The sequence below is a fragment of the Suillus plorans genome (genome assembly GCF_016647745.1).
Source record: "Suillus plorans strain S12 chromosome Unknown HD556scaffold_14, whole genome shotgun sequence".
Taxonomy (NCBI): Eukaryota; Fungi; Basidiomycota; class Agaricomycetes; order Boletales; family Suillaceae; genus Suillus; species Suillus plorans.
The window spans coordinates 430,917-445,322 of NW_024537398.1; the positions used below are offsets into that span (position 1 = coordinate 430,917).

At 47.4% G+C, this 14,406-nt stretch overlaps 6 protein-coding genes across 6 annotated transcripts; 2 read left to right on the forward strand and 4 right to left on the reverse strand.

The window, feature by feature from the left end:
* Positions 1-16: 16 nt before the first annotated feature.
* On the reverse strand, positions 17-2,577 carry HD556DRAFT_1353613 (guanine nucleotide binding protein, alpha subunit). Its single transcript, XM_041302413.1, has 9 exons — positions 2,268-2,577; positions 1,467-2,203; positions 1,359-1,411; positions 1,118-1,311; positions 956-1,064; positions 843-897; positions 659-791; positions 557-590; positions 17-502 (listed from the first exon to the last, which is right to left on the reverse strand). Exons 1-9 carry the CDS (start codon positions 2,460-2,462, stop codon positions 453-455), a joined length of 1,560 nt encoding a protein of 519 aa, XP_041162987.1. The 5' UTR covers positions 2,463-2,577; the 3' UTR covers positions 17-452.
* On the forward strand, positions 2,541-3,570 carry HD556DRAFT_223916 (cyclophilin-like protein). The gene is made up of 6 exons (XM_041309943.1): positions 2,541-2,594; positions 2,650-2,685; positions 2,748-2,786; positions 2,834-2,995; positions 3,048-3,260; positions 3,325-3,570. Exons 1-6 carry the CDS (start codon positions 2,592-2,594, stop codon positions 3,373-3,375), a joined length of 504 nt encoding a protein of 167 aa, XP_041162988.1. The 5' UTR covers positions 2,541-2,591; the 3' UTR covers positions 3,376-3,570.
* Positions 3,459-4,707, reverse strand: HD556DRAFT_1430930 (F-actin-capping protein subunit beta; the record flags this gene model as incomplete). The annotated part of the gene is made up of 6 exons (XM_041304950.1): positions 3,459-3,575; positions 3,627-3,728; positions 3,784-4,028; positions 4,087-4,169; positions 4,242-4,355; positions 4,487-4,707. The coding sequence occupies 6 exons, from the start codon at positions 4,705-4,707 to the stop codon at positions 3,459-3,461; spliced, it is 882 nt and encodes a 293-aa protein (XP_041162989.1).
* Positions 4,708-4,840: 133 nt separating this feature from the next.
* On the forward strand, positions 4,841-6,792 carry HD556DRAFT_1534929 (uncharacterized protein). Its single transcript, XM_041309582.1, has 4 exons — positions 4,841-4,965; positions 5,030-5,731; positions 5,777-6,547; positions 6,596-6,792. Exons 1-4 carry the CDS (start codon positions 4,876-4,878, stop codon positions 6,668-6,670), a joined length of 1,638 nt encoding a protein of 545 aa, XP_041162990.1. The 5' UTR covers positions 4,841-4,875; the 3' UTR covers positions 6,671-6,792.
* A 3,472-nt stretch (positions 6,793-10,264) lies between these two features.
* HD556DRAFT_1353643 (uncharacterized protein) lies at positions 10,265-11,923 on the reverse strand. Its single transcript, XM_041302414.1, has 8 exons — positions 11,778-11,923; positions 11,595-11,711; positions 11,396-11,540; positions 11,312-11,338; positions 11,164-11,257; positions 10,971-11,109; positions 10,779-10,919; positions 10,265-10,726 (listed from the first exon to the last, which is right to left on the reverse strand). Exons 1-8 carry the CDS (start codon positions 11,829-11,831, stop codon positions 10,568-10,570), a joined length of 876 nt encoding a protein of 291 aa, XP_041162991.1. The 5' UTR covers positions 11,832-11,923; the 3' UTR covers positions 10,265-10,567.
* Position 11,924: 1 nt separating this feature from the next.
* Positions 11,925-13,484, reverse strand: HD556DRAFT_1353645 (uncharacterized protein). The gene is made up of 2 exons (XM_041302415.1): positions 12,383-13,484; positions 11,925-12,322 (listed from the first exon to the last, which is right to left on the reverse strand). Exons 1-2 carry the CDS (start codon positions 13,296-13,298, stop codon positions 12,126-12,128), a joined length of 1,113 nt encoding a protein of 370 aa, XP_041162992.1. The 5' UTR covers positions 13,299-13,484; the 3' UTR covers positions 11,925-12,125.
* Between the last annotated feature and the right edge of the window lie 922 nt (positions 13,485-14,406).

Genomic DNA, 14,406 nt, shown 5'->3' on the forward strand with positions numbered 1-14,406 from the left:
TCGGTGATTAATTCCACGTCATGAGGCATAGGCGGGTCAATACCTCAGGCAGATCCTTATTGGACCTTAACCGTTTCCATAATATATATATGCGCCCATGTATCATCCATGAATCATGATTTCAGCACACCTCTAAGTAGCTAATCACGATGTACAGTACTTGATGGGATGTAACGGCGAGCAGTAATAACGATAATAACAGACTCGTCACAAGACCACAGGAATACACTTTGGATGTTACAGACAAAACAACAAAATGGTTTGAGGAAGATGAAAGTGCAACATAAAACACAAATAATATAAGTAAGAGTAAGGATAATGTACGTGGGACAACGGAAACAATCTGGATATGGACGTGTATGGAAAAGCAGTTCGACAAGAAAGCATAGCAGATCGTGGCAGAGTTAGACAGTGTCATTATGCGCCGGGTATCAAACACAACATCGAGGAACTCAGACGAGCGCAGCAGATTGCAAGTATCCTCGGAAAATCGAGTCTCGTACTGCATGATGGATAAGTTGCCGGAAGGCTGTGTGATTGCAATTCTAGAACGTACCGTTTCCTATGATGCTTTGGGTTGCCTTGGTATCCTGAGCACGCGCCAAGGTATGAGTCAGTGCTAGCGTTGAGTGGGCAGTGAAAATGAAACAGAACGTACAACAACATTGGTCAAGTGCGTATACAGCACACGTCTGTTTTCGTTATTCCGTCTGTGGACTTGGAGAAAGTGGGCACGGAAGTACTGTACAACCGACTCGTACTCGTTTGGACGGTCGCCATACGAGAGAATGCTGAGGCCAGCTCCGTAAGCATGTTACAGACGAGAACCACGAGGACCTTACTATTTTGAGACAGATAGCCCTCGTTCAAGCTTCTTTTTTAGGATATCAGTCTTGTCTGCGGTGGTAGCTTGTATTAATACACTTTGTGGGACCACTAGCATGAGACAACCCACTCAGGAATAAGACTAGATGGACCTTCTTGAGGAGCAGATTGGAGCAGATCTGTGTAAAGAGTTGAAGCGAGTCGTCGATACGGTTGGTGCGAGGATCTTCCTCGAGGTACTGGGAAGAAGGTATGTAAAGATACTACAAACAGCGGGTGCTGAAGCTCTCACCTGATCAAAAGCACTGATTGGGCTGACAAAAATTATGGCGTTTGCGTCGTCGAAGTACGGCACCCACGAATGACGCTGTCCCCTGGCGCCACCAACGTCAAAGAGATGCCACGTCACAGTCTTGCCATGAATGTCAACGTCAAAAATGTGCTCAGCAACACCCATAGTTTGGATGCGTGCATGGAGAATATCATCTATGAAGAGGTGAGCATGAAGACATTGACTCGACAAAAACGCGCACCAGTGGACGGTACATAATTCCGTGCCGAGATACGTGAGATGTCATTCAAGAAACTGAGCAAAAATCCATTTTTAGAGAAGAGAAAGATGCATATATGCGCACACTCACAACTCTGACCACTCATCTAGCTTTAATTTTCGACTTGTCATCAAGGCACGGACAACCTGGTTCTCCCACAAGGTCCTGATATCTTCCCTTGACTGTTCCAACATTCTTGCGACATCATCCACAAGAGGGTCAGCATCGATAACTGACAGAGCTGTTCCGGGACGCTCAATCGTCAGTTCGTCCTCGGGTGAACTGGGCTTTGGTTGCCTGCGGAGTAGCTTCTGACCTTTTTGGATGGTCCTCGCCTGCCATCCGCTTCGAACGTAAACTTCGCCTTTGCCGGACCCTGACACAGAGACGCCCCCACTTAGTCCATCAGCAAGCTGAGGCTCAGTATTTGTGAGTGGTAGAAGTCGTCGCCGGAGATCAGATATCGCAGTCGATCCCCGAATGGGACTAGACGCTGTTGGACTAGTGGGTGACGTAGGTGACGGCGGCGAAAGGGCTACCCCGATTTGTGAACTGTGTATACTGGGTGTTGCCGAACTTGAAGCCCGAGTGGGAAGATAATCACCGAGTTCCTGACGCTCGAGAGTGCTCTGAGAGTCACTCCCATCATCGATGTCGTCCCAAGCTTCCAGGGTTGTAAGGATCTTTTTAATAGATCGCACGACATTGAAATATACGACGGTTCTCCATGACATGCGCTCGCTTTCAAGAGAAGCAGGGCTATACATAAGCTGAAACTGCTTTTGCAGGGTTGATTTGCCAGATTCAGCCTGGCCAAGGAGAAGTAACTATGGCATATGATGGTGATCAGCTCCACAGACCAATCGTGCCAAAAAAATGACTTGAAATGACCTTGACATCACTTTTGGACTTTTTCAACCTTTCCCTCTCAAACCTGAGTTCTTCGTCTATCTGTTCTGAGATTCGACGCGCTTCGGCTTCGTGCTGCAGCCGAATATGGCGATCTGAGTCTGATTCTTCTGGAGGAGGCCTTATGGCAAGAGACAAGGGGTCATCTTGGCTACGAATGGAAGAAGTTCGTATCATCGTGGTACAAAGACAAGTGCGGAGAGAGACAAAAAGCCGTTGTATTACTTATACGAGAATGGTTTCGAGAGAACTATTAAAGAGCAAGGCAGTCACAGCCCGTCGCATCACATTGTCACATTGTCACACATGGTAATTCGTCCTTCTCCTCCATCAACGCATATACTAACTCGTAGCTATCTTATAGTCTGTAACGCTTCACACAAGTCACGGCGAGCTCAAGGTGCGCTTATATATGCCCAACTAAAATCTCTGCGATTCACTCGGAAATTTTGGGTGATTCAGATCGAGATATTCTGCGAGGCTGTCCCCAAAACGGCAGAGGTATGGAATTGCTTCCGTCTATCTCTTCCGAGCCTGACAAGCCCTAGAACTTCCTTGCGCTATGCGCTTCGAATTATTATGATAATTGCATATTTCACCGCAGCATCAAAGGGTTCATGGTCCAGACGGGCGATCCTTCTGGCTCAGGAAAAGGTGGCCAAAGCATATGGGGGAAACCCTTCGAAGATGAGTTGCGGTCTACTTTGAAGGTACCGGATGCCTTTACCCGCGCAGATGGATCTTCACCAATCGTTTTTGTAGTTTAACCATCGTGGTATAGTCGCCATGGCGAACTCCGGCCCCGATACGAACAAGTCGCAATTCTTCATAACCTATGCAAAACAGCCTCATCTGGACAACAAATATACGATTTTTGGCAAGGTCATTGATGGTGCGGAGTCCGCACTTGATGCCATGGAACGTGTACCTGTGAACAATAAGAACAGACCGCTTTCCGAGATCAAACTGACTCATGTATGTTATCACTGGTGGATTAGGCAGCAAGTGCGCTGATAAGATATTCTCTGATCATCATTAGGTGACCATTCATTCGAATCCCATTGCGGACGCTCAGTTAGTCTCACGTTGATACTAAAACGAACCTTTCGTTTGTTTGAGTGCGAACTCCAAAATCGTCACATCAGATGAATGTTCTTTACACCTCAGAGTATGCTAACGCTTAATAAAACCAACCAGCTCTTTCTGCAACTCTCTTTGTCGTCGCGCTTTGTCTAGGTCATCTATGCTTCGCAGATCATAGACGATATCACGTGTTTTGCCGAAGTACACCTGTGCTATGATCAGGTCCTGAATGTCTCGAGAAAGAAAAAAACTTCGTGCCTCTTGAAGAAGATTTCTCATTTTCATCTCCATCTCCTCGATCATCTTTCCCGTGTTCGTAATATGTGAAGTCGGTTCATGAACAGGCCAGTCCTGCTCGGTCTGTGGGAAGTGAAGGTGTGTGACAGCCCACATCAGGTTAGATGAGGAAGCCTACCTGTCTCGTCATGCTTCCACTTAAAGTGATTTCCCCCGACGACTTCCATCCTTGCTCGGAAGCCTTTTTTTCGGTTTCGTGGAGAACGGAGGTTTCATCGGCCTTATTGTTCTGTTTCGTCACGAGCTCCAACATGACAGTAGATGTGAGCTTGTAGTGGGCTTGTCTTCCGCGCTCCACGGTCTCGAAGACATGGATCGAGTCCCATGAACCTGAAGGCTCGTCAGGGCTTGTGGGTGTCATCGCTAAGGTGCAGGCAGTTAGAGGCACGATCTTAGAACGTCGAAAACATAGATATCCCACCCTTTTTGAGCAACACAACACCTGCAAAGCCGCCATCTTCCAGATCCCAAAGATAAACAGAAGACACGCCACCTTCGTAATATCTATTGTCAAAAATTTATTAGATGATACTTGTACGAAGATTTACTGCAAGCCTATTCATGTATAACACGTACAGTTCGCGATATGTATCGAACGCTTCATTGGCGGCAATCTCAAGTTTGCGAAGCTTCGGCGTTGGTGAGGTACCATCGTCTATGGGAGGATCGTATTCATTCGACCAAGGTGACCTGAAGAAGCGCGTTAGTACGCGAAGTACATTTTCTCGGATACATGAAATAGGACTAGAACCCTTGCCACTCCACACAACCCAACTTATGTCGCCTTGAACACATTCGCCGAAGCGCAGCAGAAGACTTACCGATAACTATCACCGTCCCTATTGTAATCGCATGCAAGATAGTCCTTCCCTGTGGCTCGGTCTGTCTTGACCTTCAGAGGCTGGTCGACACTACCTAGAAGATCATCTGCATAGTCCGGGCAGATCTGTATGAGCGCGTTCACGTTCTCCTCGACATTGGTAGGCGGGAGGCGACGCATCAGATCGAGCATGGAATCAACTGGGTCTGGACCTTCTGCCATCTCGGACTGCTCTGCGGACGGTTGTATGAGCTTGAACAGAATAATTGATAAACGATCTTGAAGGAAACTGGCGTTCCACCATGGCGCATCTGGATTCTCAACAGCATCCGGCGGCAAAGCCAAAACAGGATGTTAGCATGGCCCGCACTAGCTCAAACCACAACAATAATGGCGATTGAATTATTCTCGCTTCCTACAGAGCTAATATGGCGCATCTTATCAATTCTTGCTCCAAGGGATATTTGTCGCTGTGCAATAGTTGGTTATTTCCCGCTGTTCCATGTTACTTCTAAGATGAACTTACTTCTGGTTTCAATGTCAGACTTGCAGAGCCTTCTGGAATATGATCCAGAATTCTGTACGCATTCAATACCAGCTTGAGCTTTATGCTCAGGGTTTCACTAAGACCACTACCATGGACTCGATTGGTGTCTCCAGAGAAATGTCCTCGCTCAAGAGATCGACATCTTTGTGGCGGTCTGGCTTACATTTGAACACGGTCTTGGAAGAACGACTGATGACTTCTACCTTCCCCGAACATCCCTCACTACGATGGCTACGATTCGGTATGAAGCGTGGTCTTCTGTGGATGTTGGTACAGGGTGGTCTCTTCATTAGGGACTATAACACAAATACCAACCTTTCCCGGACGTGGGCCATACATGACTTGTCCTCTCAGCACCGCCCGAATTTTCTTACTGTAGATCCTCTGCAAGATCTTGTGGTTATAGTCTCCTTGCCTGGTATCGTCACCGTGACCGACACCGAACAAGATTACCATGCCTTTTGGGTGGAATGTCGGTCAGCTTCATCCCAGCATCCCCACCCGGACTCTGCCTGCGCTTCCTTGGAGTGCAAACATACTTTTGATATATGTGGAGTGTACCATGTCGATTTGATTGGAGAACCTGCGATCTATGGTGATTATATATTTGTCTTTTATTACATAGAGAACAAATCTTATAAACGTGCGTCTGCCACGTTCATGCAAGCTATTGATTGGAGGAAAGGATATGTGAAGAGTGTGAGTACCTTTGTTCTTGAGAATTCAGCTGCTTAGTATATGTAGCATCTTTTCCCAGACTATTATCAGCAAGGCTCTCAGCATCAATTCTACGTAGTCGACCAACGGACAATTGTTGTCATTGGCTCGAGCTTTATAACCGTGCACACATTACAGGATATCGATGGGTCGCTGCGGCCCAGACTCACGTATCTCCTTCCAAAGTGTCACCATTCATCCTTTCCATTCATGTTTGTTCATGCCAGCCCATCGTTCAGTGGCACAGCCCCTCACGCAGATCTTATGCCCGGCTATGTGCCCTCTCTAGAGTCACAAATCGTTGTTTTAGAGCTTATCTCATGCCCCCGCACACTGTCTATTATTCTGGTCATTGATACAGTGATCTTCTCAGGAACGGCTTTGCAGTCAGAGACACATGTCAAGATTCCCTGGTCCGACTGGGGACCCCAGTACACGTGCTGCTTTCCGCATGACCCCTGCTACCAAATCAGTGTGTTCGGTAGCAAAATGGCTTATACCCTCCCTCGAGATCATTCCCCTGAACCTGGACAAAGACTGGAAAAACTCTCCGCCGCGGGTCACTTCTACATCCATATCTGGGACTTCAATAAACGAGTGATTGCTCGTTCGGGGAATTTCTACAATCCCGACTCACCAGACCCTTTCATTCGTAAGCCTGGCAGGGTAGTTCAGTCGTGCTTTGATGAGGAAATCATCTCGAATCACCCTTACACTGCTACCGTCTGCCGTGCTCCATTTTTGACGCGTGGCTTGCGTAAATTATTCTTAGAACAGGATAGACTTATCTTGACCTCGGTAGGTTTTCTTAGTTGTGAGAAAAACGATGGTTTAATGTGACCGCAGGTGCGGCCTGGTACAGTTGATATTCAAGTCCTCTCTCCTGTACAGATGGATGTTGGGTCGGACTTTACACATTAGAATGTTGTGCAGGAAGAACAACAAGTCATCATGCTTCCGAGTCATTCGACCAGTCTTGTGTACATTACCGTGGAATCGGACTGTTTGTATTTGAATGAGTGGCCTGATCCTCGGCAGGAGACGACTCATCGGATCGAGCAGGTCTAGCTCTTCCGATTTCGTGCTTGACTCTGCAGACGATCAAATTGTCTTGCAGATATACGAAATTGAAGGAAACGTTCGTGAACAGTATCCCGCGGCAAACGGCACCAGACTCTGCCAAAACGGGAAACTTACGAAATTCAAAAGTCCTGCCCTGAATTTGCCCTGAGCTTCGTACTGTAAAACTTATCGCTACCGAACTAACGTGGCTGCTCAATAGTCAGCCGTTTCCCCACTATTTTATGTTTCCTCCCATGAACTAATAGACTAAGTTCTCGTCAGACCCAGTGGAAGGCCTTCTGAAATGCGATTTCGTGCCATTGGCGGTAGTCCGTGAAGTCACTAAAGTGTGGGCTTTGATAAATAGAGGACCAGATCGATCTCTTCAATATTTGGGACTGTAACATGAATACCCATATTTCTGGATGTGGCCTAGATGCGGCTATGGTTCTCATTACCTCACTGCCGACCCTCTGCGGGGGTTGGATCCTTCTATGTCTACATCTCCTTACACTGTCACTGTCCGACAAACACCTTTTCTGGCGGATTACCCCTGGTTATTCTTGGAACAGGATCCGCTTATTTTATCTTACATAAGTAGGTGTTCTCATCCTCGAATGCACAAATAATCTAACTAGCTAGGTAGGTGCGATCTCAGGATTGATATTTAGCTCGTTTCCCCTGTGAAAATGAAGGTTGTGTCGACTGGAATCAATCTAGGTGGTCTATCATAATTCATAAACAGCAAGTCATGATGCCTCATGCTCCGGTCTTGAGTAAATTGATCCTTAGACTTGAAGCAGACAGTCGTGTATTTGCATTATCATCGACCTTGGTAGGTGGGAGACGAACCATCAGATCGAATTTTGTTGAAGCAACTCGGTCTGACGCTTCTTCCACATCTTATGCGGTGGTCGTTTGGAACGAAGACTAGATATGAAAATTGCAGCGAACTGTATCCATCTACCGTCTCGTCGAACAACAGTGGACAGCATACGTAGGCCGAAACAAAGAGGCAGATCTTACTCTCAACTCAATAGGTCCATTGCACGAGTATTTTCTTCTCAGACATAAAAATGGCGTTCGAATTCTTCTTTCCTACAGAGTTAACATGCCACATCTTATTACTTCTTCCTCCAAGGGATATTTGTCACTGCGATGGTCGGTTAGATTTCCGCTGTTCCATATTGCTTCCTAAATTAATTTACTTCATGCTAGCCCATCATTCTGCGGTGCAGCCGCTTGCGCAGATCTTATGCCCAGCCATGTGCCCTCTCTAGCATTACAAATCCTGGCTGTAAAGCTTGTTTCAGGCCCTCAGTGGTGCCCACTGTCTGTTATCATTAAGTTCATGCCACCAATTGGAGCACAGAATAACATGTTGAGAATGGCATCGACAACTCATCATGCATCGTTCGAAAAAAGACACTATCTGATCCTATCCTGTTCTATATGATGGTGCTGAATATAAGTACTAATACCGCCATCTTTAGAATACAACAGAAACGAAAGGGCAGTGGGAGAAAAGCAGACTCCGGGCCGTGCGTCGCCCTTGCGACCACAGGAAGCCTTGAATTCGAAGTTACACAAGCTCCGAGTCAAATGATGAAACGTAAGTACGTATGGTGCCACTCTGATGGAAACACGTGCTACAGTAGATCCATCATGCATCATGCCATTGATGAATCATAGAAGGTCACTGCAGACCAAATAACTTGCACTGTTTGCTGTGTGAGGCTGTGGATAGCAGAAACGGAATATGCGGGCGTATGCAAGATCGGCGTTCGACCAAATATGTACGTATCCAAATGCGGACATATTTTGTAGCCTGCCGGAATGTCCCGGCACCGCGATTCGAACATGCTGGAACTTCGTTTCCTGCGTTCGTGCCACAGGTTGCACAATGTCGAGTTCGTTGTACCTTGCACTTCAGCTTCCTCAGTCGCACTTACAGTTTTTCTTTAGACCCATCCACCATTCTCTTCAATTTTTCTTTGCTCCACAGTTGTCGTAGTTCCTTTTTAATCGAGCATCCTTGTATTTTGAGGTATCAATTGGGTAGCATCGTTTCGAAGCAACCCGAAGAGTGGTCGAAATCGTAAGCAGGTATCCCGCCCTCCCGAGCGGCTCCACTTACTTGTATCCCATCCGCTCAGTCCAGCGCAACCTGTTAGATCATGTCAGCGACTCTCGCGCCAGGCTCAGACGAAGCTGGACAGACCTGTAAAGCACTGTGGTACTGCCCACATCTAATACACGCTTGAGCTTTATGCCCAATGCCCATGGCTTCGAAACTGTTACCCTGAACTTATCCAGTTTTCCAGAAAGATGGCCTGGCTCAGGAAACATATATCTTGTTTTTTTTTAGAAATCTGCGGCTATCGTACTGTTTCTTGGAGGACAGGGATGGCGTAGCTGTGACCAACTTTTTCATACAAGTGATTGATTGGAGGAAGGAATATGTGAATGGTGTAAGCCCTCTATTCTTGAGAACCCTCTGCTTCACATTGAAAGTATTGTTACATTGACGACATATCTGCAGTGAAAACATTTTTCATGTAGTCGACGAACAGACCATAGGCATGCTTACCTCGGTTGGCCTTATAACCTTGTGCGCATTACAAGAACTTCACGCGTCGAATCACCGATCACCATCATCCATTTCTACGGCTGGCCATTGACTGTTGTTCATGCTAACCCATTGTTCAGGTGCAGCGGCTCGCGCGGATCTCATGTCTGGCTATGTACCCTCCCTGGAGTCACAAATCATAGTTTTAAAGCTTTTCCTTACCGAATCCTGTCATTCTGGTCATCTTCTCAAGGACGAGTTTTTCATGTAGTCGACGAACAGACCATCAGCATGCTTACCTCGGTTGATCTTCTAACCCTGTGCACATTACAAGAACTTGACGCATCGAATCACCCATCACCTTCCCGAGGGCCATCTCTACGGCTCGTCATTGACGGTCGTTCATGCTAACCCATCTTTCCACGGTTCAGGCGCAACAGCCCTCGCGGATCTCATGTCCGACCGTGTACCCTCCCTAGAGTCACAAATCATGGTTTTAGAGCTTTTCTTTAGTGAATCCTGACATTCTAATTGACACGGTCATCTTCTCAGGGACGAGCTTGTGCCCAAAGATGTCTGTTGATATTCCCTGGTCGGACTGGGGACCCCAGCATGCGTACTGCTTTCCGCAGAACCCAACCTATCGAAGCAATGTGTTCGGTAGTGAAATGGCTCCGTCAAGGCCATACCCCTGAACTTGGACAAAGACTGGAAACACTCTGCTGAGGGTTCCTTCTATGACTGCATCTAGGACTTCAACCAACGAGTCGTTGCTCGTTCGGAAGGCAAGCATGATCCCAACTCGCTAGACCAAGTTCTCATCCGCGAGCCTAGTCGGCTAGCTCAGCAGAGGTCACCTCGAATCATCCTTACATCACTGCCGTTACCGCACGCCTTGTTCGATGGATAGCTTCCACAGTTTATTCTTGGAGGAAGATCGAACTGCTTTAACATGGTTAGGTGCTCTTGGTTATAAATATAGAATAGTCTAATGTGGCCAAACTGTAGTTGCGACTTGACAATTGGAAGGTTGATATCAAAGTCGTTTGCCCTAAGATAAAGGGTCGGATCTCACAAACTAGAATAAATTGTAGTGGCCCAGGATAAATACCAAGTCCCATGATCATGATCAGCTGTCGGACAGCCTCACTAGATAGTGATCTTCCGTGTATCGCTACGGCCATCACCTACACATTGACAGCTCCATTATCTTCTTGCTTCTTATCTCGTACGCGCCCTGCCCCTTTCTCGAATCTTTCCGGTTCATTATGCGCATTCGCCAATTCCATAACGTTGAATTTCTGATATCGATAATAATCTTCAACAATACTCACGCCAACGGTGCTCTGCATAATCTTAAGATCAAAAAACGGATCTGAACCGAAACACAGCACGAACCTTGAAGACTTCCACTAGAACGAACACATCAGGGTCGTCGAGGTCGACAGTATAATTTGACGGCATGCATTTAGCTACTTCTTGGATGATCTCCATTCGCGTCAGCGTATTGTGGTTGCGCATGCGCAACTCGATCTTGTACTAAACCATACATTCAATAAATCGCGAGCGTCGACTTGTTTGTATACGTACCTTGCGAGCCCTCGGGGACCCCCCGCTATTCTGATTCTCCGGGGCGCAGTACGCAGCAACGGTTCGATGACATAAGGAGTGGAGCTCTGGAAGGTTCGCGACGCATGTGCCGGAGACTGGTGTCAACCGATGCGTGTATCTGTCATGCCGAATGAGTACGAATCGAAGAACGAGTACGACGTATAGATTTCACTTTGTTCTCGTGATGCCCGTTTTTTGAACGTTTTCTACGTGTTTCATCACCAATTTTACTGGGTCCACAGGGGGTTTACATGACATGAAGATGACTGAGTCAGAGCAGTCAGGATAAGTTTAGACTGATGGAAAGCGTGTGCTCGTACCACAATTGGTGTTTGTCAGGCAGTTGGCTGGACCTCGCACCATCAGCTCGAGAAAGGACTCGGAACAGCAAAAGTTTCACCCACCGAACCGCCTCTCCACTTTTGGCCGTTTCAACGCAGCGACCTCTTTCGCAATCTGGGTTTCTAGATCATCTTCTTCATTCTCTGAGCCGTTATCCCGATCATTAGCAGAGGACTGCCCTTCAACGGGCCACATGTCAGCAGCTAGCTATCAACGAGCACCATAAGCTGCGTGCGAAATCTCAGCGTCGACAGAGTTCACCGATTCAAAGAGATCGTAGAGCTCGCCAACCGTTCCTTGTTCTTTCCCCTTTACGCAGGTTGCCCAGATTCCTGGTCCCTCGATCGTTCGTTTTACCCAGGTGGGCGATACACCGTCCTGTCAAACGTCTATCGGTATCATGATGGAGATCCGGGGAGTTTTGTTGGTTGTATTAGTACTCACTGATCGATACTTGCGTTTACGACCATTAGAAGGGCCGCTTTGTGCTTCTGCCATTTCTTTGGATGGAAATCTAAGTCGTTCGAGGTGCTGAGGGTCGGAACTTTGTTTCTGACGTGCCGATACTTGGAAGTTCGCGTTCAGGTGCCGCGCGCGCCTAATCAAGACAAACAAAGTTGCCCCGCTTGCGCAAGGTCGTGCAGACGCTTGCAGACAGCGAATTACAAGTCATATATTATACATAATGAAGCGAGTCTGATATAATAAGCGTCCAACTCCGGACCCAAGTTGCAAGACAACAAACTTTGACCCATAAATAATATGGAGGCGTCCAGTGACATTTATTTTAAGCTAGGACTCCTCGTCGTCGTCCTCCTCTTCACCGTCTTTTGCTTCGCCACCAGTCCACTTCCGTTCCCATAGTGGGGGTGGAGAGTCAGGATGACGCCGTAATAATGGATGATCAACGGGGAGGGCACTTCTCGCCACCATCAGGCGCTGCTTGAAGACTTCATGCTGTGACAAAAGCTCTGTAACGTAATCGATAGCTGTAGCGCAAGATTAAAATAAGTACGAATCAAAAGGAGAGATGCGGTTTGAGTACTAACTCTTTGAGAGCACGACATGTTCGCTTTTGGGACCGGCCCTCCCGTCGGCCTTCTCACCGTCGTCATTTGTTGACTTTGCTTTACACCGACGTCTGCCAGCTTTCTTTCCGTTCGCGGCTGCTTCTTCTTCCATTGCCTCGGCCAACATGGCTTCCCGTAGAGAGGGAACGATGTCGCACAAAGCCTCGTAACCCCTTCTTATATTAGCTCTTCGCTTCTGCTCCGATTGTATATGATTTGCTTTTTTCTGCGAGGGTGATAGAAGCGTTGACGCTCTACCCGCGTCACTCGCAAATTGTTGCGATGTAATTGATGATTGTCGCCGCCGTTTGTTGGAAACATCATGATCCAATGGCGGGGATCGTTTATTTGACGAGACCGGTGTAGGAGTGGTATGGTGCGTGGAGAAGGATGAAGCTGAGGAAGACGGATCAACGGGAGACTGACTCGATGATGAGGATGATGCGTTATCGAAAGTGAACGTTCTTGCTCTAGTTCTGGTGGAGACTGATGAATGATCCGCGGTTCGTTGGAGAGGGGGTATGTGTACACGATTGCGGGACAACAGTTGGGAATGGCCTGTGGTGGCGTCATTGCTCTCTACACGTCTTTCTCGACGGGTAGAGTAGAGAAATGACAAGGAGTTTGACTGTGACTGGGAATGACGGTGAACCGGTGGTTCCGACGGAGACTCACGAGATGAAGGGATGCGAGTGAGTGGATACCGCCATTTATCCGTATCCAGCGACATGAGGTCTTTGGTTGCTTGAGCCAAGGCCTCTCTACCGTGTGCTGGAGGCATATGCTCATGCGAGACTTCTAGCTCCACATTCCATGCTGCTGAAAAGTCGGTAGTGTCAAGGGATGAAAGGAATTTCTGAAAGGCATGAGCCTCTGTAGGAGTTAAAAGCGACATAAGAGTCGTTGAACGAGAGCGAGTACTTTAATGAGGAGTACTTTTGTACTCTGGTAGGTTTAGTAATTCGCACAGGATGATGAGAGTTGAATTTAAAACCATCGCAAGGCTGAATTTGCTGTTACGGCCAGTTCGGGATTCATGCGACAGGTGGCTGTGCTTCCCCATGGGATCTTGCCTTTCTTGGTTCCGCGAAAAAAACCTATGTATACTGTTTGCGTACTACCGGTAAATGGATCCCTGACGCCCTTTTATGAATCACGCGCACAGCCTGATATGAAGATGCATGTATTAGCTAGATGCAGTACTAGCTCTTTCTTCTAATCCAACCTTGTTATATATATCGGAACAGTTTCGGTGACGATCGGAAGACGACTCTCAACGTTGCAATGGCAATGAACGAAGAAACGATGCGTACTGATCTAGGATTAATCTGAGACAAAGGTACGAGGAAGGGGGGGTTGCATGCTGGGTGCATATACTCGTATTCATGTCACTACCTCATTGGCGCTTAAATCTGCCGTTACTAGCTGTCATGAAATGAAACATGTTGGCCGAAACAAGTCCCGTTCATCGCATAAATATTATCCAGGGAAGGCATAGTACTTACTGAAAGGCCCACCCACTGCTAGGCTACATCAGCAGGATATTCCGTTACCAGCAACTTTTAGCTTGAACTTTCGTATCCGATACGGCACAGGTTCCGTTTTCATCGCGGGAGGAGGACATCCACGTTCCGTTTTCCTGACAAAATCGATAATGATCGACTGCGTGTTTGATACTTACCACGGAGGTTCTGACGACCCGGCTATGCACCCGGCTTTGGCGCAAGCGGTGCATGGCGATGATTAATCATTACTCATATTACCCGAGATGCTTGGAGCTCATCGCCGGAAACAACGAGCTCGAGTCTCGGCTCGACAGCCGGTACTGTTGTAGGAAGTAGCTTCAACCCGGTTATTATCATTTCGGATCTCGTTCTGCCTCGGGGACTTGATAGCACGGATGTGGAATGATTCATCATGATGATGTAGATGATTAGTGATTAGATAACCTTGGCATGGCTTAGCCCATTCCGAGTCGGCTTCGGCCTCGGGAAGTTCGGGCT